The sequence below is a fragment of the Bacillus rossius genome, chromosome 15, assembly GCF_032445375.1.
Source record: "Bacillus rossius redtenbacheri isolate Brsri chromosome 15, Brsri_v3, whole genome shotgun sequence".
In the NCBI taxonomy this organism is placed as follows: domain Eukaryota; kingdom Metazoa; phylum Arthropoda; class Insecta; order Phasmatodea; family Bacillidae; genus Bacillus; species Bacillus rossius.
The window spans coordinates 192,761-218,291 of NC_086342.1; the positions used below are offsets into that span (position 1 = coordinate 192,761).

Genomic DNA, 25,531 nt, shown 5'->3' on the forward strand with positions numbered 1-25,531 from the left:
CACAAACATACACACAGATTGCATATTTTTATTGGCAATTTTGTAACAATTAATGCAGTTATAGCAGTGTGAAAAGTTGGGCAATGCAAAATATTTTTTCTTACAACTTGAGCTGTTCAATTAAAGAGAAAAGCTCTTGTTTTTGTTTGTCCGGCAGTAATGGCACATTGTTTCCTGTATTTTTTAAGGTGGATTATTTTATTTGCATTGAGTTTGCTGTTTCCCTGCGGTTTTTATAAGTTCATAGAAACAGTTGGCACATAATCTTAAGAAATAAAAACTGAAAAGGATTTTTTAATGAATCTATGTATGAATCCTGCTAGAACAAACATCAAACAGTAAAGAAACGGTTGTTTCATAACACACCAGGTTGACTTTAGCTTTGTTAACATTTATTAAATATATCTCTTATCAAAGTAATATATTGGACATCCTTCATTTCTGATGTTCAAAATTTATTTAGAGTAGTTGAATCTTAAATGCACAATTTTGGGTTTTTTACTTATATTTTTTGGTGACTGCCATTGTTTTTCTGTTGTATTCTCCTAAGTGTTGACGTCCCTCGGCTTCTGGTCCCTATTTCCCTGCTTGCTAGAAATGTCCGTTATGCCCGTACTGCTCTCGTCGGAGAGGTGTGGGTCCAGGCCGACGTGGCCGGGACCTGGAAATGCGGGACCTGGAGGGATGGTGAGGTAGTGTGACAGGTAGATCGAAAGGACCACTCGCTGTTAATCGGTTCACGAGCTCTTTTATTGCGTTCAGAGAGCTTGCCGCGGCCTGGCGGATCCGTCGCGGGTTGCGCGCCTCTCCCACGATGACCCGGACTCCCGGTGACCGTCTCGTACGTTCCACTCGTCCCGACGCGTACTGGCTTTTATCCACGTAACAAAGTTCCTGATAGTCAACTATGTTGTAATGGCACGTGACGCGTGCGCGGTCCCTACGTACTGACTCGTAACGTCTGCGAAAGTTCTGCAAAGGGTAACTACGCCCCCACACTAAGACACGTGATGCGTGCGCGGTCCTTACGTACTGACTCGTAACGTCTGCGAAAGTTCTGCAACGCGTAACGAAGCTTACGCGTCCCGTAATGCGTGATGCGTGACGTAACTTACGTACTCGCAACTCAGGCACCCCCTCGCGTGGGCGGCTCGTCGTGGGCAGCACGGCTGCTGCGAAAGATGCTCGTCCTACGGCTGAGTCGCCGGACCGTGAGCTCGACACCCGTCTCGCGATCAGCGCGGAGCGGAGCGCACGTCCGCCACTGCTCGAGTCCTGAGTTCAACTACCGCTCTCCCCCGCTCGTCCGCGGACCGTCGCGCGCGGGCGGCGGGGGAGTGGAGGGGAAATCGGCCGGCGTGGGAGAGCGCCACCCCTCGCGACGCGGATGAGCGCCAGGCCGCGCTTACATACAGACACTGCGATACGTTTACAAGAATTACACGATAGTTGCCGATAGTTAATACATACATAACAGTTACACTATTTACACCCTTAAACAAAGTCACTGTCATTTAGAAAGAAACATATATACACGGAAATATTTACATAAAAACACTGGCGTGCTAGGGCGCACGCGGGTGCGTCCCTAGCCGATGCACACACTGGGGTTCACTGGGGTTCACTGGGGGGGAAAACAGCCCCCCTCAGGCCCGCGTCGGTGGCCAGGTACGGCCTCTGTATCTGGGAGGGTACGACGACTGTCGTCAGTGTATTAACACGCTAAAGAAAATTAATTTTTTCTTGAATGGTGATGAGAAGCTCAGGACACAAGAGCACTTGTTTTCAAACTACATAGAACCTGTTTGTGAATAATTATTTGATTACATATTTTTGAAGAACAAGTCAGTATCTTTCTTTGGGATGCTTTCAGTTTTTTATTGAATTGGACAGGGTACAGTTATGACCTTTTACACTTACTTTGTGAATCCTGCTAAATGTAATCATAATATATTTGGATAAGTATGAATTTGGTTACTATAGCAAATGTTTTGATTGTTTGTTACTAGCTCCATTACAATTTCAATTATACTTCTAATGATCTCTCTTGCCTTTCTGTATATGGTTTACCTTTTTTTCTAGAATAAACCAAAATGTACATTCCCATTACAAATTAATTTACCTCGTAGAGAAGGGGCAGATAACTATTAGTTCTGGAATGGCTAGTAGTACAGTTCAAGCCGAGATTATATAAGCCTCTACCTTCTTCCCTCCCCAAAGTCTTGTCGTCTCAACAGCTCCCAAGTAAAGGTGCACAAGTGATCCTGTCTCATCACATAGGCTGCAGCAGTCGACTGTGCGAGCAAAACTTATAAACTCTTATATGAGAACCTTAGATAAGACATTCTCAAGCCTCGAATTCTTTTCTTGCAATATTTTCCTTTCTCTCTTTCCCTTGCATACTTTTCATTGCAATCATGCATTCTTTGCACTCTTTTCCTCATAATCCTGACCTCACACTCATTTCCTTGTAATCCTGCTCCCGCACTCTTTTTTTCTTCCTTTTTTTACACTTTGACTTTAATTTTATAAATAAAACAGGAAATTTAGGTTTCACAAAAGAAAGTGAGCGAGCAATTGAGTGAGTGTGTGTGTGTTTGTGTGGTTTTTTTGTGTGTGAGTGGTTTGTGTATGTGTTTGTGTTGTTTTTTGTGTGGTTTTGTGTATGTGTTTGTGCATGTGTGTTTGTTTTGTGTGTGTGTTTTGTGTGTGTGTTTGTGTGTGTTTGTTTTGTATCTGTTTGTGCGGTTTTTTTTTTGTGTTTATCTATAGTCACTTTAATATGCAGTACCTGGATGACCGAGCTTTGCTGTTTTTTTTTTGTAAATTGTGTTTTTTAGAAATTATATTTAAATACGAATTACATACTGATGAAATATGAATAATATTTTTCGATCTTATCAACATAATAATAAGTGTTGTTTCCAAAGATCGTTTAGGCATTTTTAAGTGAACACATGACTTAAAAAGACACAAATAATATAAGTAAACAACTTGGTTTAACCTCAATCCAAACACTCATTGGCTTAGTGTTGATTAACAACGCCATCTACTGGAGTAGCTTTAGTGTTGTTGTGTCGTTAAAGCAGTTAGTTGCTCCCGATAAAAAAAAATGGAATTATTACGTGCCAATAGATGTCAGGAAGAGTCATTTATGTTTAAGTTGATTATCGATAAAGTTTATTAATGAAAACACGGATAAAATGACATTTTCTAAAAATGAATCCTAGCTAGATCGATTTATCACCCCCGAAACCCCCTGCATACTAAATTTCATGAAAATCGTTGGAGCCGTTTCCGAGATTCAGATCATATGTATACAAGAATTGCTCATTTAAAGATATAAGATATGTTGTTATGAGGAATGTAAACATTTTAAACTTTGTAACAATTCACAAATAAATAAATAAAAATAACTTAATATATCTTACATTAGTTTTTATAATATTAATGTTAAAAACAGCAATAAATGTAAATACTAGTTAAAGTATATCATTATTTTAGAAAAATTTATAAATAAATAGTCAAAAATTAATATTCTAAGGAAAAAATACAAGTATGCTTATAAGTTACAAAAGTACATAAAACCTTACTTAAATATTAAAGATATCTCTTCTTACTTAAATATTAAAGAAATCAGTAAAATTATCCAGCCAAAGATTGACATTTTTTTTTCCATATTCAGTTTTTCAGGAAGAATAACGACAATTTTATAAGCAAAAATTCTAAAGTTTTCTGCAAAATTATTTTATGAAATAGAGGAACAGGTAAATGTACGTTCTGTCTGTGTCCTATATTATAATTACGAGCAACATAATTGAACTGATATTCCCTTTGATAATTAACCATTCTGATTTCTTCATAAATAATAATGTAGAGCTCATTTTAATGAATTTATACATAATTTTTTGATATTTGTTTGTAATTTAAGAAACATGTTTATCCCATTTTATAAAAGAGTTGAGCACTATACCTAAGAATACTCCTTCTATGATATACATTTTTTACATTGCACACTTATTTCAATACATACATGAAATTTTAAGTTCATGTTCGATAGACTGACCAGGAATGTTGGCAGAGAAAGTAATATATTTGGTTTTATTTATATTTAGAAAAAGAAAACTATCATTTAATACAATTTTAATTTTTTTGTTCTTTATAAATCATTTAAAATACATGCACTGTCCTGGGGTCGAACTCAACCCCAGAAGGAGCAAGTACTTGCACTAGACAACAAACGACTGGGCTCCAAGCTAAATTGGAGTAACATTGACTCCAGGTTGTTCAACTGTTTTAAAAGAGAAACAAAGGTTTTAAATGACAACAATGAGCATATAATTTTATTCTTTTCAATTTATGAATTATTATTAAAACCATAATAGTCAGTAACAAACAGCACGGGAATACTTGTAAACATCATGTAAATATCTTTAGAACAATAAAAATAATTTATAACGTGAAAATTACAGCCAATGTTCAAACAAATATTCAAAAGGGTATATCCTTAACATGAAAATTATTTTAATAATTCTTAGCACATCAAGGCAATTGTGACGTAACAAATTGCATGTCTTGAAATGCACAGTTAGAGCGAGTAATAATTATGAAAAGATGAAAAATAAAATTTTAATAATAACAAATATTAAAATATTAGGTCAAGATAAAGTTTTTATCACGATGTTGTACCATGTCACAATGAGCTAGGAGTTTGTTACAATGTATCCTATTTTGGGATTATCTCATGATGAATATACTTATATATTATATATTTTTTTATATTATATTTAGGTTTTCATTCATTTCAAAAGATAAATACAATGTAATGCTGTCTCATAAATTCTAAAGAAATGATTAAACACCACCGCACGTTAGCGTACATGACTCATAGATTAATTGACAAGAAAACAAATTTAAATATTAAACATTCTTGATATACGGCACTGAGCCCGGGGAATTTATCCACACAAGATATGCAGGTACATAACAATATAGTGTGCAAGGCACACTCACAAATACATGTCTAAAGAGGGAGAGCAATAAGATATCACTTTGTACTTGGCCCAAGTCGCACAATATTAATCCCAAAATTATGTTAACTCCAAACTCAATATATTGAAAATTACAATTCTGGGAAAACGACACGGACTTACGTCTACAGTCATTTATTCATTCCCTTATCTCGGATTAGTGAGTTGGCTTTGCGGAAACCAAGCACTATTTTCGAACGGCACACCTTGAAATGTCCTTTTAAAGTTTAAAGGTCCTGGTTGGGAAGTTTATTTTTACTCGGCGATAGCTGCCTCCTGCTGTGTTTGTAACCAGGCAGGCAGGAAGAGCGAGGTCTCCCACAGAGAGGCAGCTCGTGACCACAGTTAGTTGACATGACGTCTAGTGCGGGTGCTCCAGAATAACAGCTCTCGCTCCAGCGCCAGGCTGCAGTTGGGTAACTAGGCCGTGGTTGCGATGGACAAGTGTGGGGCCTCGCTATCTCACACCATGCCAGCCGCGTCACACTGGAAGCCCCCCAAATACAACATCGTGAAACGTGCAGCCACGTTCAGCTTCGCACAGCGCCGTGAGAAATGCCAGTCGGCAGCTCCCGTCGGATTCGTGGAAGCCTTGTCACCATCTCGCACCTTCACAAGTAAGTGGTTCGGGAATGCACACCCTCTTCTGTCCCAGTGCGCACACGTCTGCCGAGAAGAGCCTATCGGCTGTTCCCGTAAGCTTTATGGAGTCCGTGTCGTAGTCTCGCACCTTCACAAGTAAGTGGCTCGGGAATGCACACCCTCTTCTGTCCCAGTGCGCACACGTCTGCCGAGAAGAGCCTATCGGCTGTTCCCGTAAGCTTTATGGAGTCCGTGTCGTAGTCTCGCACCTTCACAAGTAAGTGGCTCGGGAATGCACACCCTCTTCTGTCCCAGTGCGCACACGTCTGCCGAGAAGAGCCTATCGGCTGTTCCCGTAGGCTTTATGGAGTCCGTGTCGTAGTCTCGCACCTTCACAAGTAAGTGGCTCGGGAATGCACACCCTCTTCTGTCCCAGTGCGCACACGTCTGCCGAGAAGAGCCCATCGGCTGTTCCCGTAGGCTTTATGGAGTCCGTGTCGTAGTCTCGCACCTTCACAAGTAAGTGGCTCGGGAATGCACACCCTCTTCTGTCCCAGTGCGCACACGTCTGCCGAGAAGAGCCTATCGGCTGTTCCCGTAAGCTTTATGGAGTCCGTGTCGTAGTCTCGCACCTTCACAAGTAAGTGGCTCGGGAATGCACACCCTCTTCTGTCCCAGTGCGCACACGTCTGCCGAGAAGAGCCTATCGGCTGTTCCCGTAGGCTTTATGGAGTCCGTGTCGTAGTCTCGCACCTTCACAAGTAAGTGGCTCGGGAATGCACACCCTCTTCTGTCCCAGTGCGCACACGTCTGCCGAGAAGAGCCTATCGGCTGCTCCCGTAGTCTTTATGGAGTCCGTGTCGTAGTCTCGCACCTTCACAAGTAAGTGGGTCGGTAATGCACACCCTCTTCTGTCCCATTGCGCTCACGTCTGCCGAGAAGAGCCTATCGGCTGTTCCCGTCGGCTTTGGGGAGTCCTTGTCGTAGTCTCTTACCTTCACAAGTAAGTGGCTCTGGAATGCACAGCCTCTTCTGTCCCAGTGCGCACACGTCTGCAGAGAAGGGCCTATTGGCTGCTTTTGTAGGCTTTGTGGAGTGCGTGTCGTCTCTTACCTTTAGAAGTAAGTGGCTCTGGAATGCACACCCTCTTCTGTCCCAGTGCGCACACGTTTGTAGAGAACTTTCGGCTGTTCCCGTCGGCTTTGTGGAGGCCGTGTCGCTGTCTCTAACCGTCACAAGTAAGTGGCTCGGGAATTCACACCCTCTTCTGTCCCAGTGCGCACACGTCTGCCGAGAAGAGCCTGTTGGCTGCTCCTGAAGTCTTGGTGGAGGTTTTTTCGCTGTCTCTTACCTTCACAAGTAATGCACACTCTCTTTTGTCACGCCCTATACACATCTAAAGAGAAGAGATTGTTTTCTACCTTTTTGGACTTCTTTGAAATCATCCTTCACAAGTAAGTGGCTCATAAATAATGCATATTCACTTTCTGCCACGCTATGCACACAATAGTTTCTTTTTTCCAGACTTCCCTTAAAAGACCTTGCATTGATGGGCAGGCAGAAAAGTCTAACCCTTACTTTGTCTGATATGTGTCAAGGTCTAGCCACCTTCTTGGAGGTCAACCTGCTATTCTACATGACCCATCTCTGCACTGCACAAATACATTGGTGTCATTTATATACAGGTTGTCCACAAAAAACCTTTACAACTTCAAACCTAAATAAAAAAATAATGTGACAAGGTATCTGAATGGGGTTTGTGGCATTGTGTTCAGAATCTCTCTAAACTTGTATGTGAATTTAGTTTAGTTGTTCATTTAATAAATCTCAATATGTGCACCATTAGTTGCGCGCAGCACATCAAGCCTATACTCGATTTCCTTCCACGTTCGCTCAAGAAGTCCTGCATCAATGGAGGCTACAGCTTGCACAATCCTCTGCTTCAGCTCATTGATGTTGGGAACATTTGTATGGTACACTCGATCCTTAACATAACCCCAAAGAAAGAAATCAAGTGGGGTTATGTCAGGCGAACGAGGTGGCCATGGTATCGGACCATCTCTTCCGATCCACCTGTCAGGAAATTGTTCATTGAGATAGGCACGAACTGCCATTCCCCAGTGAGGTGGTGCCCCATCCTGCTGAAGGATGACATGATATTGAATTCCATCCAACTGTGGGACAGCAAATTCAGTAAGCATGTCGAGATAGACATTGGCCACTTACCGGGGCTCCGGAGAAAGGCCTCACGAACACGTTCAATGTCTCCCGCACTTGTGCTTGGCCAACCACTGCCTTTTTGCTGCAGAACACTCCCTGTCTCCATACATTTTTTGTGCCACTCACGAATTGTGGGTCGTGAAGGTGGTTCTCTCGCATATTTGGTCCTAAAGTTCCGTTGCACCTGCGTATCTGATTTTGTTTCGATGAACCAGGATACATATTGCACTTTCTCTTGGGGTATAGCCATCTTCTGTGATGTTTGGATGTCAGTTACCATTCACAACTGCAACAAAAAGAAAAAAAATCACATAAAAACTTTGAGCGATTCTGATCACAATGCCACAAACCCCATCCAGATACCTAGTCACATTATTTTTTTATTTAGGTTTGAAGTTGTAAAGGTCTTTTGTGGACACCCTGTACTTGGAGACTTCCCTTCCAACTTGCCTGTAAGTTCGTCAAAGTTTTTATGCTTGTGTCTTGAAATGTGGGGTGTTTGGGTATTGTGGATAAAGTTACTCTTACTAAGCATCTACTTGAAAATAAAGTGTTCCTTAATCTTCTATCCACAGATAACAGTGTCTGTTAATTTTAACAAGTGCAATATATGTGTGAATTTTTACTCACAACATTAATCCTACTATAATCCTGGCATTTAATTTTCTTCAACAAAATTCTCGTCTATACTACTTTTTGATAAGATATATACCTGTACTATGTATGTTTTAATACAGAATATTTAGACATTTAGGGCTTAAATAGAATGGGTAGCAGGAAATTCTAATATATATATATATATATATTTCCTAACTGCAACTCTGCATAGTAACAGGGGCCAACAGTAGCATGCAATTTGAATTTGTCTCGCATCAGAGCAACATTCCAATGAATTAAGGATGTGGGATCACAACAAGTGATGTTAAATGCTCTACACTAGAAAGGAGGCATGAGACGGGCGCAGACGTTAAGAATTTGAATTGGTCGAACATACTAACAGCCAGCAGTCTGCTATGCAGCTCAGTGGATGGTTCTTTCTGTACATGCACATAGTTGGTTTAAACTATAAGCACAGTGCTTACTGTAGTGAGTACATTGCTGCTGTTACATATTTTACAAACAGCAATAGTACGGCAGACTTAACATTTGCAGATATGGCCGATATGTTAATGGTAAACAAGCACTCGAGCGGAATCGCAGGGTATTTACCAAGGGCGCTTTCACAACAGAAGTGTACCGCTTAATCAGCCATTGCATTGAACTGGGAGTTTCATACCACGAAGGGTGGTGTAACCAGAAATTTGGTTTCCAGTGTGTATGGCTAACTCTAAATGTCTGCGACCAGCTTGTCGCCTGCTTCCCATGGAGCGTGTGAACATCACTAGGCTGCGATTTCGCATCCTCTCAGTGACTGGAGTGTTGCCATAATGTGCAATCTACTGTTATTTCTCTACTGTTTGCCTCTGTAACTTTGCAAGGTTGCATTAATTTATGAAAATGTGTTCATTAACAAAAAAAAGCTTGTTTCAGCATTCCCTGCCAACCTTCAAACCCTCCCCGCAATTTCCGAACCACCTGTACGTGTGTGTGTACACCGCAGTGTCAGAGCGATCTGAGCAGACTGGCAGTGTGTGAAATCAGAGGAAAGTGCACTACGGGCAGCGAGAGCTGGAGAGGTGACGTGCGGCTTGCGTGTTTCAGAGAAGACGTCGGCTGGCGACGGCAAGAAGCCCTCGCTGCTGCAGAACCAGCGACCGCTGCCACCCACCCCGGAGCCGGGCAAGCCTCTCACCACCAGCACCAAGGACCAGTCAGGCACGCTGTCCTTACCCCTGACACAGACCCGTCTGTGCATCTCACCACACCTCCTCTCTTCTCCTGCGGCTCTCTTCTCAGTCTGCTGCATTCCTTCAATGTCACACGCATAAACAAGCCCTTAAAACTTGGATTATTTGCTTGAATATTAACACTTTTGAAACCAAATGTGGAAAAAAATATTGTTGTGCGATAATGCAGCTGAAGAATCTTAGACATTGCTATTATTAACTGATGTACACACATTGCAGTGTTAGCAAACTAATATGTTGGTTCTTAGTCATACTGTCCTACATGAAGTGCTCTGACTGTGATCAAAACAGAGTGGCTCCAGGTTGGGCAAACCGCCAGCCTATCTCCTTTTTCATTTATTTGTTCTAGTGTTCTGATATAAATATAGACTTAAGGAAAAAAAATTAAAATTGCATGATAATATAAAGTACTGACTAATATCTATTTCATTTAATTATTTTGTATAAGAAAAACCTTACAAATTTCACAGGAATTTAATTGTAATAGTTAATAAAATTTATAAAACAAGCTTGATTATAGTTTATTAAGCTTTATTAAGATAAAGTAGCCACACCAAAGTAGAAATATAAACTCCAGATTGGCTTAAAAAACTTTAAAGAAGTTCACTTTTCAGTTCTCTTAACGAGTGCGGGGAGGGGGGGGGGGATGTTTCATACCTCGTCAGGCTCTGTTAAGGCCTTTCCTCAACATGTTATGCCCCAGTGAAAGCATGGCTCAGGACACCAATGGACCTAAGAAATATGTTACCAGGTGTGTCTGGAATTAAACCAATAAAATTGTGACTAGCAGTAATTTTGCCAAAAATAGAACACTAGTTCGTGATAGTTGCATGGATGTACCTAAGTGAGGAGGAACATGTTAGTGCTCACTTTGACAAACTGCAAAGTGCTAGGCACAGCCTCAGAGCCTCAGACCAGTAAAGTCTGAACATGGAGCAAGTGTGCATAGAGTCATACGCAGCAGTTACTGTCACAGAGAGATTGTGCTCCAAGGCATTCAGTGGAAGGATTGCAGGCAGATGGTCTGCGAGAAATGGACATCTTTCTAGGTTTATTTGTTTCCTTGCTAGCCACAACAGAAATAATAGTAGGTACTGAGTTGCTGACCATGGCAGTGCATTTTCATAGCCTATTGTGGTAGAGTAAACTAGAGTACTGTTACACAAACCCTTTCACTGTACCAGTGAATTTTTATCATCCAAAACTGAAAAATAAACATCAAGTATCAACAAGATTAGTTTGCCGAGGTATCTATCATGGAACAAGTGCTGAGCAAGTGCCATGCTGTGTGGGACAGCTGCCAGGAGGTGACGTGTCTGCTGTGTGTTGCAGGTGCCCGTAGAGGCTCACGCCCAACAAGTGTCACCAACATGCCGTGGTTCCACAATGTAGATCGTGCCAGAGCTGACCAACTTCTCAGGAACAGTGAGTGAAGCTCCTTCAAGTCTTCTTGCTCTGGCCAGTCACAGCTTTGTTTTTGATTCTTATAGGACCACCTTTATCTTCCTTTTGTCACATGAATGAGTTTTACAATTTCATAAGTAATTATTTTTAATGTATGGCTTTTTAGCCCTCATGTGTGTTGTCTGCTGGTTATTTCTAGTGATTGTTGAGCCAATGCTATCTTCAAAGATGCTTGAATAATCAATAGCTATTCATTGGCAGAATAGTTCACTTCATTGTTGGCGTGTAAACTATTTTTTAAACTATTTTATAAAGTTGTAAATTTTTATGTTTTTACTAATATATTCTTTTGATCTGTGTAGCCAATGAGAAAATCCTGAAACTGGGAATGGGCCATAAAAAAGGAGAAACTTAAAAAAAAAAAAATAAACTGTGTATTTCTTAAAGTTATCAGAAATCATCTGTTTGCTGGGCTGAGCTTGATTAAAAAAAAAATCTATGAGCTCTGCCTGAAAACAGAGATGCTGACACTTGACCTCTGATTAGTACTCCCTCACCCTCCGCACTGGACTGGACAATTGGGTTGGCTGATCACACACCAGCTTCACTGTGCAATGTGTTTAGTTTTCAACCATTATATACAACTAGCTGCGGTACCTGGCGTAGCCGGAGCTGATCACAGGGTGAAGGAGATTTTTTTCGAAATCAGTTGTAGACAGTAATTCTCTTTTTAATTTAAATGTGGCCAAAATAATTTCTATCACTATCTGAACCTGGCATACGTTCTTTTACAGTTTATAGTATTTACCTCTATATATCTAAGAAAAGATGGTCTGTATGTAATCTAGACTTTAAAGCACTATAGAAAAAAGTGGAAAAATAAAAGATTACTGATATTGTAAAGATTTGATTATGTAGCTAATGTTTGGCATGCGTTGCAATGCTTCGTTCAATTTTGTTTTGTAATTTGTTTGAAGTAGTTCTACTTATCTACTTATACAAAGCTTCTCTCTATCCCACTATCTCTATATCTCTCATATATATATATATATATATATATATATATATATATATATATATATATATATATATATATATATATAATAGTTAATAATTAACTACATTATTTAAAAAATGAAGTCTCCACTGCTCAAGTTAGGGTGCGCTTAAAGGGTTTGTGCAGGGTGACCGAACACACGCACGTACCCACACGTACTTGTTGGTGGGAGGTTTGAATTAGAGGGTGTCGGTGGGAGGAGAGGGGGTTGGCTGCGGTTTGAGGCACATCGGGCTTAGGGAGGACGTAGCCCTGGTCTATCTCAACTCTATCTCTCTCTCTGTCTCTCTTTTATATTTAATTCAATTCAATTGTATCATGTGTGCGCACTCATACAATGAAAAGCTTCACTAAGCAGACTGGTCTTACCAAGGAGAAGGATAGGAAGTTGCCAGACCTTACTATGTGTATAACCATGTGGCGGACATAAAGAAATCCTCACACTCACTGTTTGTATGTCTATGACCTATGATTTTCTGTCATAAAATTGAATTGACCCCTTTTTCACTTCATTAGGGATGGAATTTCATAGTAATATGTGGCCTATATGTGAATCCAGGTTGTGAGTTAGCTGTACGCAAAATCTCATCCAAATATGTTCAGCGAATTGGGCGTCAAGGAGTAACAAACATATCAGAAAATTTTGTTCTATGATAATATTAGTAGGATTGCAATCTTAATATTATTTTAAGTTTGTATTGATATGCATTGACACAGAAAATCTCCCGTTGATGTAAAACCCTAAAAAATTATCATTTTCTCTTTTCCTTTTATTGCATAAATTTGCACCTCACTTATAGTAGATACCTATCTAAAACGTTTATCAAAGCAGTATATACTATGCTATAAACCTATAAATATGTTATAATTTTGAAAACATCATCCTATCAAAGTCTAGGGCACCATGATGCAATGACATGAGTCCAGCAGTGTCACCCTGGGATCTAAAAAGCCAACACAAATGTACAAAAATCTTAAAACATACACGTTCGGACAAACTGAGAGGAACCTGACCAAAGAAAATAATCACATAAATAGGCAGCATTCAAAAAAGGCACGTATTTAAATATATATATATATATCTCTGTACACAACAAATTTAATTTATGGATCAATTTCCAACCATAATCAATCAGATAAAAATTTTTTATTTTAATTAAATTATAACCCTTAATCATTTAATTTTTCTTGTCGTAATGTTATATTGCATATGGCACATTTCTTTTTGTGTTTAGTATTTCATGCCTCAATTTATGTTCATGTCTATGTTTAAGTACATGTGCCTCCATTATTTATTATTATTATTATTATTATTATTGAGTGCAGTGCCAACTGGTTGTTGCTACTGCTTGTGTCTGGAATAGGTAGCGCCCACCTGCATGTGGTGTTAACCTGCCTGCAGTGCATGGCCACTTGCCTATGTTTGTTGGATTTTTTATCTAAGTAATTGTATTGTTAGTATGTGTATATGTTGTGCCCACCATTAAAGTTTTCAAACTGCCTGTGGGCATGTCACAAATATATAAATTAAAAAAATTCATAAATAATAAAAGATAAAGTTTGTCTCTGTGTATAATGAGTAATGCAAGATTGTTATGCCTGTAGACGACCATAGTGAAACACAGGTACAAGAGCTAGTTCATTATAAAACATGAATGTAATTGAATCCAATTTGATTTAAAATACCATTATTACTTTAAATAAATTATCAATACAATTGTAATTTATCTTCCCAGGTTAGTTTAAAAACATTGTTTTATAGAGTTAATTTTTCGAATTTTCCATGGAGTGTCTCTGAACCATTTTTTTTTCTGAGGCACACCTATACCCCTGAGGTCCCAATATGGCCTTTTCCCAAAATATTAGGGCCCCACAACTTCAAGACCAATCATGTTACATGCCTTACATTTCTACAGCGAAGCCAACAAAAAAATTTTTTCATTGTTACAACATAATAAATCAAATTTTCACTATTGAATGGCCTCCAATACTGTCAACAGTTAAAATGGTTAAATATTTTCAGAGAGCTTGCCTAGAGTAGTACATAATTATTGCTTCCAAGGAAATGAAACACTTGGGAAAGAAATCATAAAACTTAATTTTGAAATTTAGACCAGTTTTGATAGTTACATTTAGCTTTGATGATGTTCAAAAGCAATAGATAATTACATTTAGCTACGATGATGCCCAAAAAAAGCAAGTTTCTAAACATGTGTTTGGCAAATTCATGATTTTACTACACTGGTTAACCATTTGCTCCACAAACCACAATACTATATATTGCACTTCCAATTATCCTGAATCACAAACAATTAAAAACAGCAGAGCTTTTGGTATTAACAGAGAACAACCAAAAAACAGTTACTGGTTCTACTCCCTGCAAAATACCTAATGTTTGTCGTACTAAATACAATTCTCTCACGTATTAAATATTGTAAACAAATCAAACTTTACTTGTGAGTGCTAGAGAAAGTCACATGTAATCACATGTAAAACATTTTAATAACTTCCACAAAAAAAATTAAATATTCATAATTTTCCAGGACTATCGTTACTTTTGTAACCCAGTAGACACCCTGTTTACTCTACAGTAAGTTATGAGTTTGTGAATTGTATGGAACTAGGAAATGAGTGTAGGGTACGTATCAGATATACTGTAGAAGAAGGGAGACATTGTGTTTCCAGCTCAAGATGGGACATTCCTGCTGCGTCCTTCGAGCCAGACCCAGAATCCACTGTCACTGACGTTGTGGTACAACAACAGGATATACAACATCAGCGTGCGTTACCGACCAGACGGCAGATATTCTTTGGGCTACGAGAAACCAAACGAACAGGTATGGCGTACGGCTCGCTCCAATGATGTCGACAGGTGTTTTTGTTACGTGAGCTAGTTGCAGTAATGAACAGTCTTCCTCTGTGCAGACTTGTAGGTGTTGTCTCTACCGCAAGCCATGCTTGTGTCCTGAGAGAAATGTGCTCCAGGGGTATGCATTCAAGCCCCCACCCTCCTCCCCTCCTGTGCAGCTGAATGTTATTTTGTTTTTGTAGCAGCTGTGACATGTTTCGCGCGTGCTCCGCAAATCATATGTTGCTTTCAGTTTGAATCTGACAGCAAAGGAGGCACTTGCATTCAGATTGTTATCCTGGGCCGCATAGCTGTGTTGACTGTATTTTTAGTTCATTCATATTATTTTTACTGTCAATTTTCATTTCAGTAATGATTTTTTTAAGGCTAAGATCCTTAGTTTTGCAGCCTCCAAGAAAATTATTTCTGCCATGAATATCGTAGTAGATAAAAAAATATATAAACGGCAGAATTGTAAACAAAACTTTAAATTTTGTAAATATGATGATTAAAATTTTCTCAAAAAATGCTTTCTTATTTAATTTTAATTTTGAAATTTACAAAACTAAATATTAGGTATATATTTAAACGGTACATGGCTGTTACTTTGCACACAACTTAAAGGAGGTACAATGAACAATTCTGCTGTATAATTTTTTTAATACAACGTACAGAATTTAAATAATCTGAGTACAAAATATTGTGATTTAACTGTCACTTGCCGCACATGAAAGGAACAAGTTCAACAGTTTGCCGCTAGAGCTCTGATTAGTTCCGAGTTTACTCACTAGATGCCTCGAATATCGCAGGAGTTCAGACGGGAATATTACCGCTTCGAAACAGTCAAAACACAACACTAGTATCAGCAATAGTAATCAATGAATTGAAAACCGTCTCACGTTGTCGACAATTTCTATAGATATATTTGTCAGCTTCTCAGTGATGTAAATTATAATTAATATGCTTCACTTGTCGTGACAAATTTATTCATAGAATATTTTTGATTTAAAATCATCTAACTACAATTACTGAATTGTTTTAGTAGATAGAGATTTATTATAATAGTTGGGCGCCTTAAAAAAACTTATTTTGGAAATATTAAAGTGCTAAATATGATATCTAACCTGTTTCGTTTACGGGCATCTACGTGAACGTCGCAAATTACATTTATTACAACATTATTTCACATATTAACTTAGTGACTTCATTATGTATTTTGATATGACTCTTTACCGTAACACATGAATGAATCCTGCAATCACGGTGCATTAAAATAATAGCAAAATGGTTTCATATAATAATATAACTTCCAAAATAAATTTAAATTATTATTTATACTTCTATTCAAGAATCGTACATTCAAGACAAATATATAATGTTTAAGATTTTATTAGAATATTTCAATAATTATTGTAAAAAAATTGATTTGCAAAATGACAATGATTTTGTATAAATTTATTTAATTATATTTCTTTAGTTATAATTTATTTAATTATATTTGTACCTCGACTTTAGCTCTGGTAGTATGGGCTATACCTCTGGGTGTAATGTTACATAAATGAGTTATGATCAAAATATTAATATATGTTTAAAAAAAAATTAGTAACTGAAGGACCAGCCGCCTATGGCAACTTCCTCCCGTAATGATTTAGTTATGTATATAACGATACAAAAATAAGGGACAATCTCTCGATGCTGTCGTTCAAGTATGGTTAACTAAAGGTCGTTTAAAATTACCTTTGGTTTTTAACAATGGATTTTTCACTACCCAAGCATTTATTGTATCACTAACCTTGAGCATTTTCGTTAGTTACACAAGTTCGTTAGAAACACAATTACAAGGCAGTGGCGATTCATTTTTTTTTTTTTGCTTCTGGGGTCATGTAAAATTATGTTTTAAAACAAATATTGGCCAAAAAGAATTATATATTTTTCAATTTAACTTCCGCTACATTATTTGCAACTATAAATGATCATAGAAACATAAGTTCCACGTGCGCGCACACACGCACGCATATGTATACATGTAAATACTTTTGAACAAGTGAAATGAGGAGTTTTAGCAAATAAACATTCAAGTAATTTTCCAAAATACAATTTTAAAGACCTTTATACTGTGTTCTTACATTTGCAGTTAGATTTATTTAAATTCTTTGGCAAATATTACAATTTAAAAACTTTTTTAAGTATGTCCCGTAATTTTTTTAGGTAATTTTATTTGTGTTACAAGAAACCGAAGACCTTGCTGAAGTAAAATTATTATGTATATAAAATGTGTTTAAATGGGTGTGTAATACTTCAATGAAATTGATACAGAATTATATGAAATAAAATTCTATTGTTTTACCAGCCTTTGAGCTATCTAGTTTACGTGAAATTGTTATAATTAAACTTTAGGGCCTTAATTTTAAATTGCTCGAATATGCAAAAAGTAGTTCCCTCGCTCACAGATTGGCCAATACAAATTCCAACCCACTGCCAAAAGGGCTGGAAACTTGAAATTTGGGTCGCAGCCTCAATGAGGAAATTCGGGAAAGTACCAATTTTTATTTTATAATTATTAAAAAAATAAAATTAAGAAATAGGCACGCACCTTTAAAATCGGTGTATACCTTCTTTCGGAAGAACGTTGTTGCAGAAATCATTGTTTACTCCTCATGCTTGTACAAATTGAACAGTACTGTAAATGTATTTGATGACATAAGCAATAATAAGTTATTAGCTGATATTGAATACAAACAATTTTTTTCGTGACTAAAAAAAATAAGGTTCTCTGCTTGGCGAGTGATAAAATTATACTAATGTCAAAAATATGTTATCGGGAAAAAATAAATGAAGTTATTTTATACCACTGATTCACTACCCATAAAATCAAACTGCAAAGTCTTTGCAACTGGTGTCTCACACAAGAAATATAAAACATATTCGTGCTTAGTTTTGTATAAAAATAAAACACATCATATAATATCGGGAGACAGCCTTGAAAATCGTGCATATCACCAACATGGCCAATCAGACTCATAGTAATGTTTATGATGGCAATATTTTCGGGGTAGTTTTACGCTCAAAATTAATACAAAACCAAATCAGCAATCCTTGTATGATAATTTATAATACTACAAAAAATCTTCCATTTCCTTCGAATTGTATTGAGCACTAAAATATTGATTTACTTTTGGCCCAGATTTTATTTGAAGATACCTGTACAGTTCCGCTTGTTTGCATTGTTTATTTATCAGGTTTAAATCATGGCCAAATTAATTGAACTGTAACACAAATTATTTATATATGTGTGTCTGGTTTGGGATCAGTATGATGTAATGAAAAACTATGTCCTATCAGTGTAATTAATGGTTGTACCCTTCTAAGCGTTGAATATTTATGAAAATTTTATTTCTTTGGTTTTTAAAGCCGCAGACTTGTATTTTATTTATTTCATTTGGACAACAACATGCGTCCGTGTTTTCTACATGGCACGCTCTGTAATATTTTGAATGTTATAGTAATTTTGGCTTTTTAAAATCTGTGATTTATGTGCAGTAGAGTAATTTGTAATTTTTTATAATTTCTTTTCATATTTTTAATGATCCATTTGCTAATAGTATATACACTTCTCCATTTATTATAATAAACACATATTACATTATTGGAATTCGTTCAGAATGGGTATCACAAGACTACAAAAACTATTCTCCTGCATAAGAAAGGTGATAATACCAGTAAAGAAAATTATCGTCCGAGAGCAATTACGTCTTATATCTAGGGACACCTGTATTTCGCGAATACATTTAGTGTCAAGGTATTTTACAAAACACTGTAGATTTTTCTTGTAATTATTGGCTGTGGTCGGTGAAGGCTGTTTTCCCGCACTCGACGGGGCCAATGAGGACGTAGTTACCGTACTGCTGCACGCCCGCAATGCGCCAAACCTCTAAGGAAAAAGCTACAGTTATGTGTGAAATAGCCTGACATGAGATGTATTCGCGAAATACAGGTGTCCTTACTTATATCGAAAAATATTTGATCATTGTATGATAATTTTAAGTATGAAAAGTACAACATACTTTCAAATTTAATACATGGTTTTACATCAACTCTAAGTACTAAAACACATACTGCTTATTTTCTACAAAATAAATCTATACACGGCAACTGATTATGAATCAATTGAGTTTTTTTTATAAAGCATCTAAGGCCTTGATTTTTTAAATATATTGTTGGATAAATTAACTAAACTAGGAATACTATCAAATGCACAAAAATAGAAGAGTTTGATCTTAATGATATAAAGCATAATCTATCTATTTAGCACAGCCTGAATAATTCATTCCCCACTGTCAAGACTAAAATTAAAAAAACCGCGAAAGAAGCAGTATAAAATAACTATCTCATTATCTTTGCGGGTGACTCAAACATCATACAAACAAAACGAAATATTCTTAAACGCAAGAAAGCATATTTTAAACACTGTAAATAACTTAGATTTTAAATCAAAGGATAATTATCAGTCTGTAAAATTTAGTTGATGATGAGTTGGAAACAGAACATCAAACATATATCATATGTGTTACTACCAACAGAGAACGCTCACAAACAATATAATTCCTTTCTGCGCAACCTGCAAGCTCCGGTACCTTCTGTAAAAACAAATATATGTAAAACTTTTCCGGAAGTCGTACCATGGTAACGACTGAAATATGAAGCCTTACTTCTAAATCTACTTAGCTAGAGAACAAATTGTATTACATTATTTTCATAAAATTAACACCTACATACGAACAGAACTAAGCTCTTTCATTAATTTTTTTAGTTACGTGATATTTTTTTTAGTTATAAAGGAATCCAACTTGAACAGTAAAAAAGAAAGGCTTTTAATGAACAAACAAACTAAGTCATTATAGATAATTGTTCAAACCATTTAAGATTCATCCTGTTACATAATTTTTATATTTATATACATCTAATGTATAAACAAATCTGAAAAAAAAGGCAATAAATTCCGATTGACTTCATTATCGAACTAGAATAAAACACAAAATACACTTGCAGAGAACCAACAAATATATTGCGTAAGTGTTTCTGCAATGGAATTAAACTTTAAAATTGCCTTTATTATTTCAAAAAAATAATTTAAAACTCCAAGCAAATGTAAGAACACGTCTTCTAGATATAATGGAAGATTATAATGCCGTGTCCGAATTCGCCTGAAGAATATACTTGTAGATACTTTGGAAGTGACTTCGCAAGGCTGTCAAAAATGGACGTGAAGTATGCTATGCAATATGCAAGTTAATGAATCTGTGTAATTCTCGCGTACTTCCAATTGAAAATACGTTTTCATTTGAAAAATGTTTGGTCATATTTTATATATCATTTAAATAATTTAAGAGGTCGTAAAATAAATATCATTTATTTTGTATTTGACTGGTATAAATAAATAAATTGACAAAATTAATTTATGGATGTTTAAAACGAAGTTTCAACAAACACATGTACATATTTAGCCTACCGATCGTTACTACAAAACAAAAGTACAACAATAATGTAAGTTGCCGTAAATTCACGTGACAGCGATGAAGTGTTAAAAAAAAGGACTAATTTCACATGCGTTTAAAAATAAAATCTAAAAATCTTTTTCGGCTGGCTAAACATTGAACCTATCCGGATTCGTCAAAGGCAAGTGAAGACGCAAGGTTGCAAACATGTAACGGTCGTCAACATATACGCACACACCTGTGACAAAATGCGTAAGAAAATAAAATTTGTAGAAGCGCAAAACCTTTGTTGTATACACACACAGTTAATTTTTTTTTTACGGGGGCAGGAAAACTACATTACTGGCCAACTTATTTGAATGTAGTGGTTAGCTGTGAACGAGCGTTCTTGCAAAAGAGATCAAATCTGATAGTTTTGGCCACATAATCAACGCAGTAAAACATACAATTTGTATATCGTATATGTGTATTGCACCAAATTAATATTTATTCTAATTACCTTGGTTTGCACTCGGTTACGTACGGGTTTCTAACTGAAATGTACCAAAAATAGTAATATTTATTCTCTTGCGCTTTGTTGAGGATTCAGTATTCTTGGGTGGGTGTGAGGGACATGGACAGAGAGGCAAAGGGATTGGAAATCTAATACTCGCCGAGGCAGAGTACACCCTTCCCCCACCCCCCTCTCCCTGACCGGTCGTAAACATGACTCCCCGCTGGGCGATAAGAATTCTGAGAACAGCGTCCTCTTTCCCACCCCCTTCCTTTTACACCGCGTCGCTACATCGTTCAACCGTACTGCTAGTGCGCTCTGTTGAGGACGTAGATAACTACGCGTGTCTTTGCCCGCTCGCGAGAAACTCAGGATCTTAGCCTTAAGAAGTAATCTGAATCATGTATGCAATGTGACATTCAGAAACTTTTTCAAACAATGACTGTCTGTAATTTTTGATAGAACAGCATTTTACAGTTTTAAATACTATTGTACTGCATGTTAATTTTTATTTGGTGTTCCTGTTAAAACAACGTTCAGTAATCCAGCTTGGCCGTGGTTCCGAAATGTTGCAGAGCTTTGCGTCGGTGGAGGAGTTGGTGGCCAACCACCAATCAGAGAACCTGGTGCTGTACAGCAATGGCGAGAGAACAGGGCGCACACTGCTCACAGGGTGGCCACCACGCAGGGACTAACTCTGCATGGCACATCTTACTTGATCTCTCTGTGTTTGTATGATGTTCAACTGCAATCAGCTGTGATGTAAACTAAATATTCTGCAAGCACTTGCAAGCAAATGGCAAAATCTGCAATATGCAATCTGGGTCTGCAATATTTTTAAGACTAATAATCTACACACCATCAGTTCGGATGAGGTAATTGTTCCATATCAGATATCATATATTCAAGTTTATTCCTAGATCCGAATGGCATGCTTCTATATATATTGATCCTGTAGTACATGACGCTTGCTGTTTTAAGTTGAAAGATTCTGGTCAAACAAAAACTTGAATTTTATTACAATACAAACAATTTATGTCTGGTCTTATGGAAAATGTTTATTTTGTGTTTAACTTATGATCACAATTCGTTGTTTAATCACAAATTTTTTTTATGTCCGGGATCTTTCAATGTACTAAATTAAAGGAATTAACTTGGATACATGATATGGAACTTTTACCAATTTCATTATTAGTTTTAAGCAATGTTAGTACTTTATAGTGATAAAATATGTGATTATTTTAATTTCATTCTGCACTGAAAAATGAAATGTCTTATTTTTAGTGATTGGTCAATTCCCAAAGAGTATGTACTTCGAACCTTGAACATAAATCTAGGTCTCAAGGGTCCAAATAAAATAAAGTACAAGAAATGAAAAGTATTATAATATTTATTTCCTCTAATATTTTTCTTCTAATCTTTTTCCTCGAATATAAAATACTCAGGATTTGATGGTATTTGAGGAAATTATTGGCCCCTCCCTACTTAGCATGTATTGTGTTCATGTGCCCATATTTTATTCAATGATTGTAATGATGTTTTGTGACAGTTGTATTTTAACTGTAATTTTCCTGTAAAAGTCACAATTTTGGTTTGTTTAAGAAATCTTAAAAATATATTTTCAAAGAAGTGAATTTAGGTTGGAACATTTGCATGTTTGTTTTACACTAGACTTTTTAATGAAATTATATTTTGGTATAGAGTCCAGATTTAGTACAGTTTACAATATCATTAATTCATAATTGAAGTTTTTTGTTTTTATACTTTGGGTATTATAAAGTATACTATAATTCAACTTATTCTAGTATATAATACAAAATGAAAAATATGTTACTTGCGGTACCGTATTGTAACTTCATCAAGAAACAAATGTTCCCTGCCCAAAACACATATATACACACTTTTCTCAAAATATGTAAGGGTGGTAACTGCTTCAGCACCACCTTGTTGATGACTTGATCAATATTGTGAGATAAACTTACTTTAATCACCCAGAAAATTTCCATTTTACCATTGTTACCCCAAAAAAAAACAATACTTACAAACCACTACCAAGTTATGGTCCACATTATATTAACATTACCTTCCTCATTTGTGTCACAATTTTTCTTTAGCAGTCTACCTTTTTTACGGTGACTTCCAGACATATTTGATCAAAATTCTTCACTCTACAGATTTTCTGCTTTTCATTTTCCACTCACTATAAACTATATTCTTCCTTTTATGTTAACCTATACTACAGACAAAAGTTTAACTATTTTGTATGCACTAAGCTACAAATTTTGTAGGCTTTACTGCAGTAATGATATTTTCTTAAAATGAGTTACAAATATCCTTTTCCACGTTAAATTTTTTGCACCATACATCATTGAAAGTAACAAACTTATGCAAACACCAATTATTATTTACCATCTTGATAGCTTAAAATAAAAGTGTGCGTGAAGTGAAAACAAATGAACAGCAAGTGACAAATAAAATCAGACAAAGTGTCGTATGTACTGTAAATGACTTGATCACATATTAGACGAGTTAAATGTTACGGCATTACTTTTTGATGCACTGAGCATAAACTTTATATTACACTTTGGAGAATTCTCATACTAGGTATACAATCTGAAATATCAGGGTATAAGACAGTGACACACAAATATCTAAAACAACCCTTAAAAGATAAGTTCTGTGTCAAAAACATTTACATTTATATTTTGACAAATTTACATTCTAAATTGTAACTCTACAGCAATGCAACTGCACAAATATAGGTATATTAGTTTTCTTATGCTTCATGTTACATTTGAAAGAGTTAAATTTAATTTTTACTAATAATACATAGTTCTTTATGAAAAATGTTAATGTCTAAACACAGGAAAAACTACAATATTTATTGGAATTAAAATTTTGTAAAGCTAAATACAGCAGGCCAATGATGAAGAATTCTAATCTTTTTTAAAGGCTAATTTTTTTTTGAAACTAAGTGTCGGACACATATGAATTAATATTTTAACAAATTATTTTTTTTTTTGTCTTGTGTATTCTGTACAGCAACCAATGAATACAAAATGTGACAAGTGATACTAAATATAAAAAGATTACATAATTATAAATGATATTCTTGAGTAATTCTGTGAGAACAATGTCACTTCTGAACATTGTTTGCTGACACTTATTCTAGACATTTAAACAAGAAGGGCTCATACATGTCCGCTCACCTAATGATATTACTTTTTTGAAGCCATGTCGCGACCATATCCATCAACCACTGATGTAGGTTACTACTATTATAGTGTTTCATAAGTACAAAATGTGTCTATTTCCTGCTAGTTGAGCTTAAAAAGTAAATGCAAAAGTTATCTTGATTACTCAACTCAGAAATACTCTTTATTTTGCACAACTCCACTTGACATTTACATGATACTAATACACCCTTAAAAAAACTCCCTAAGCATGGGATTTGTTCACGGAATAGTTTTTCTGTTTGATCAAAAAAATCTTTTAAAAAAATTTCTTAACATGATTTTACTGCAGATGTGGAGAGGACATTACATATATATACACACACACACACACACATATATACATGCATATATATACACACACACATATATATATATACACACTCCTGTATTTTGTTATATACTACAGAATTAGTTTTGTATTAAAAAAGCATTTGTGATATTTTGTATTACATATATTTTAAGCACAATGTATTTTTTGAATAAAGTTGTGTAAGAATTTGTTAACTGTGTTAAGTTACTATTGTACCCATGTATTTTCTATTATACTTGGTTACTAATATTACAAATAAAGTTTTGAATAAAATGTAAAGATTGCTACAAATTTGTATAACTTGGTATCATTTAATTTGTGTAACATCAGCAGACTGAAAGAAATTTACACATCAGTATTAAAACCTCATTTCCTGTATGTATAGAAAGTGTTCATGGAGTCATTGCTGGTGCCAAGAGACCTCACACCAGTTGGGTGTCTTGTAAGTTGTAAATGAAGGTGTAGATGCCTGAGCCAGGTTGCTCTCGGCACTCACACTTCCAGACCTCATGTACCCTTCAGGCATATATATCATAAAGAGCTTACTCAGCTTTTGTTTCAAAAACCTCAATCAGCTGATCTGAGGCTACTCAGCTGGAAATTGCCATAAGAATTGAGGCAGCCGTTATCGTGCTTGATATTTTGTGTTTGCTGTATTCACTGAACATTGTAGGCCTTGTTTTCATAAATAAATGTTGATTAACGAACGTGGACGTTAAATTTTGATAAAACATGTCAAAAGTGTGTGGAAATACAATGATAATATCTGCGAATTAATTTTTTATATTTTCACCAGTCATTTTTTTAAAATGAATAATGGCGGCAAAGGAAGCTGTTTTTCATTCATAGCTGAGGTTGTCAATTACAATATGTACATATTTTGTTTAATCTTAAGGGACTTGAAACAAAGTAAAGTGTAATGAACTGTCTCATTGGTGATGCTGAACACTATAAATTCAGCAAACTGATTGATACCTATCATAAACTACAGTACACGACAGTTATAGAA

At 36.2% G+C, this 25,531-nt stretch overlaps 1 protein-coding gene across 5 annotated transcripts in view; it reads left to right on the forward strand.

The window, feature by feature from the left end:
- The window catches only part of LOC134539541 (B-cell linker protein-like), a 57,653-nt gene extending 35,299 nt beyond the window's left edge, over positions 1–22,354 (forward strand). For all 5 annotated transcript variants that reach the window (XM_063381648.1, XM_063381650.1, XM_063381649.1 and 2 more), the window contains 4 exons: positions 9,534–9,647; positions 11,012–11,104; positions 14,826–14,977; positions 21,552–22,354. In XM_063381648.1, coding sequence (XP_063237718.1) covers positions 9,534–9,647; positions 11,012–11,104; positions 14,826–14,977; positions 21,552–21,671 — 479 coding nt within the window. In that variant the 3' untranslated portion in view covers positions 21,672–22,354. The remainder of the gene's footprint in view (positions 1–9,533; positions 9,648–11,011; positions 11,105–14,825; positions 14,978–21,551) is intronic.
- Positions 22,355–25,531: the final 3,177 nt, after the last annotated feature.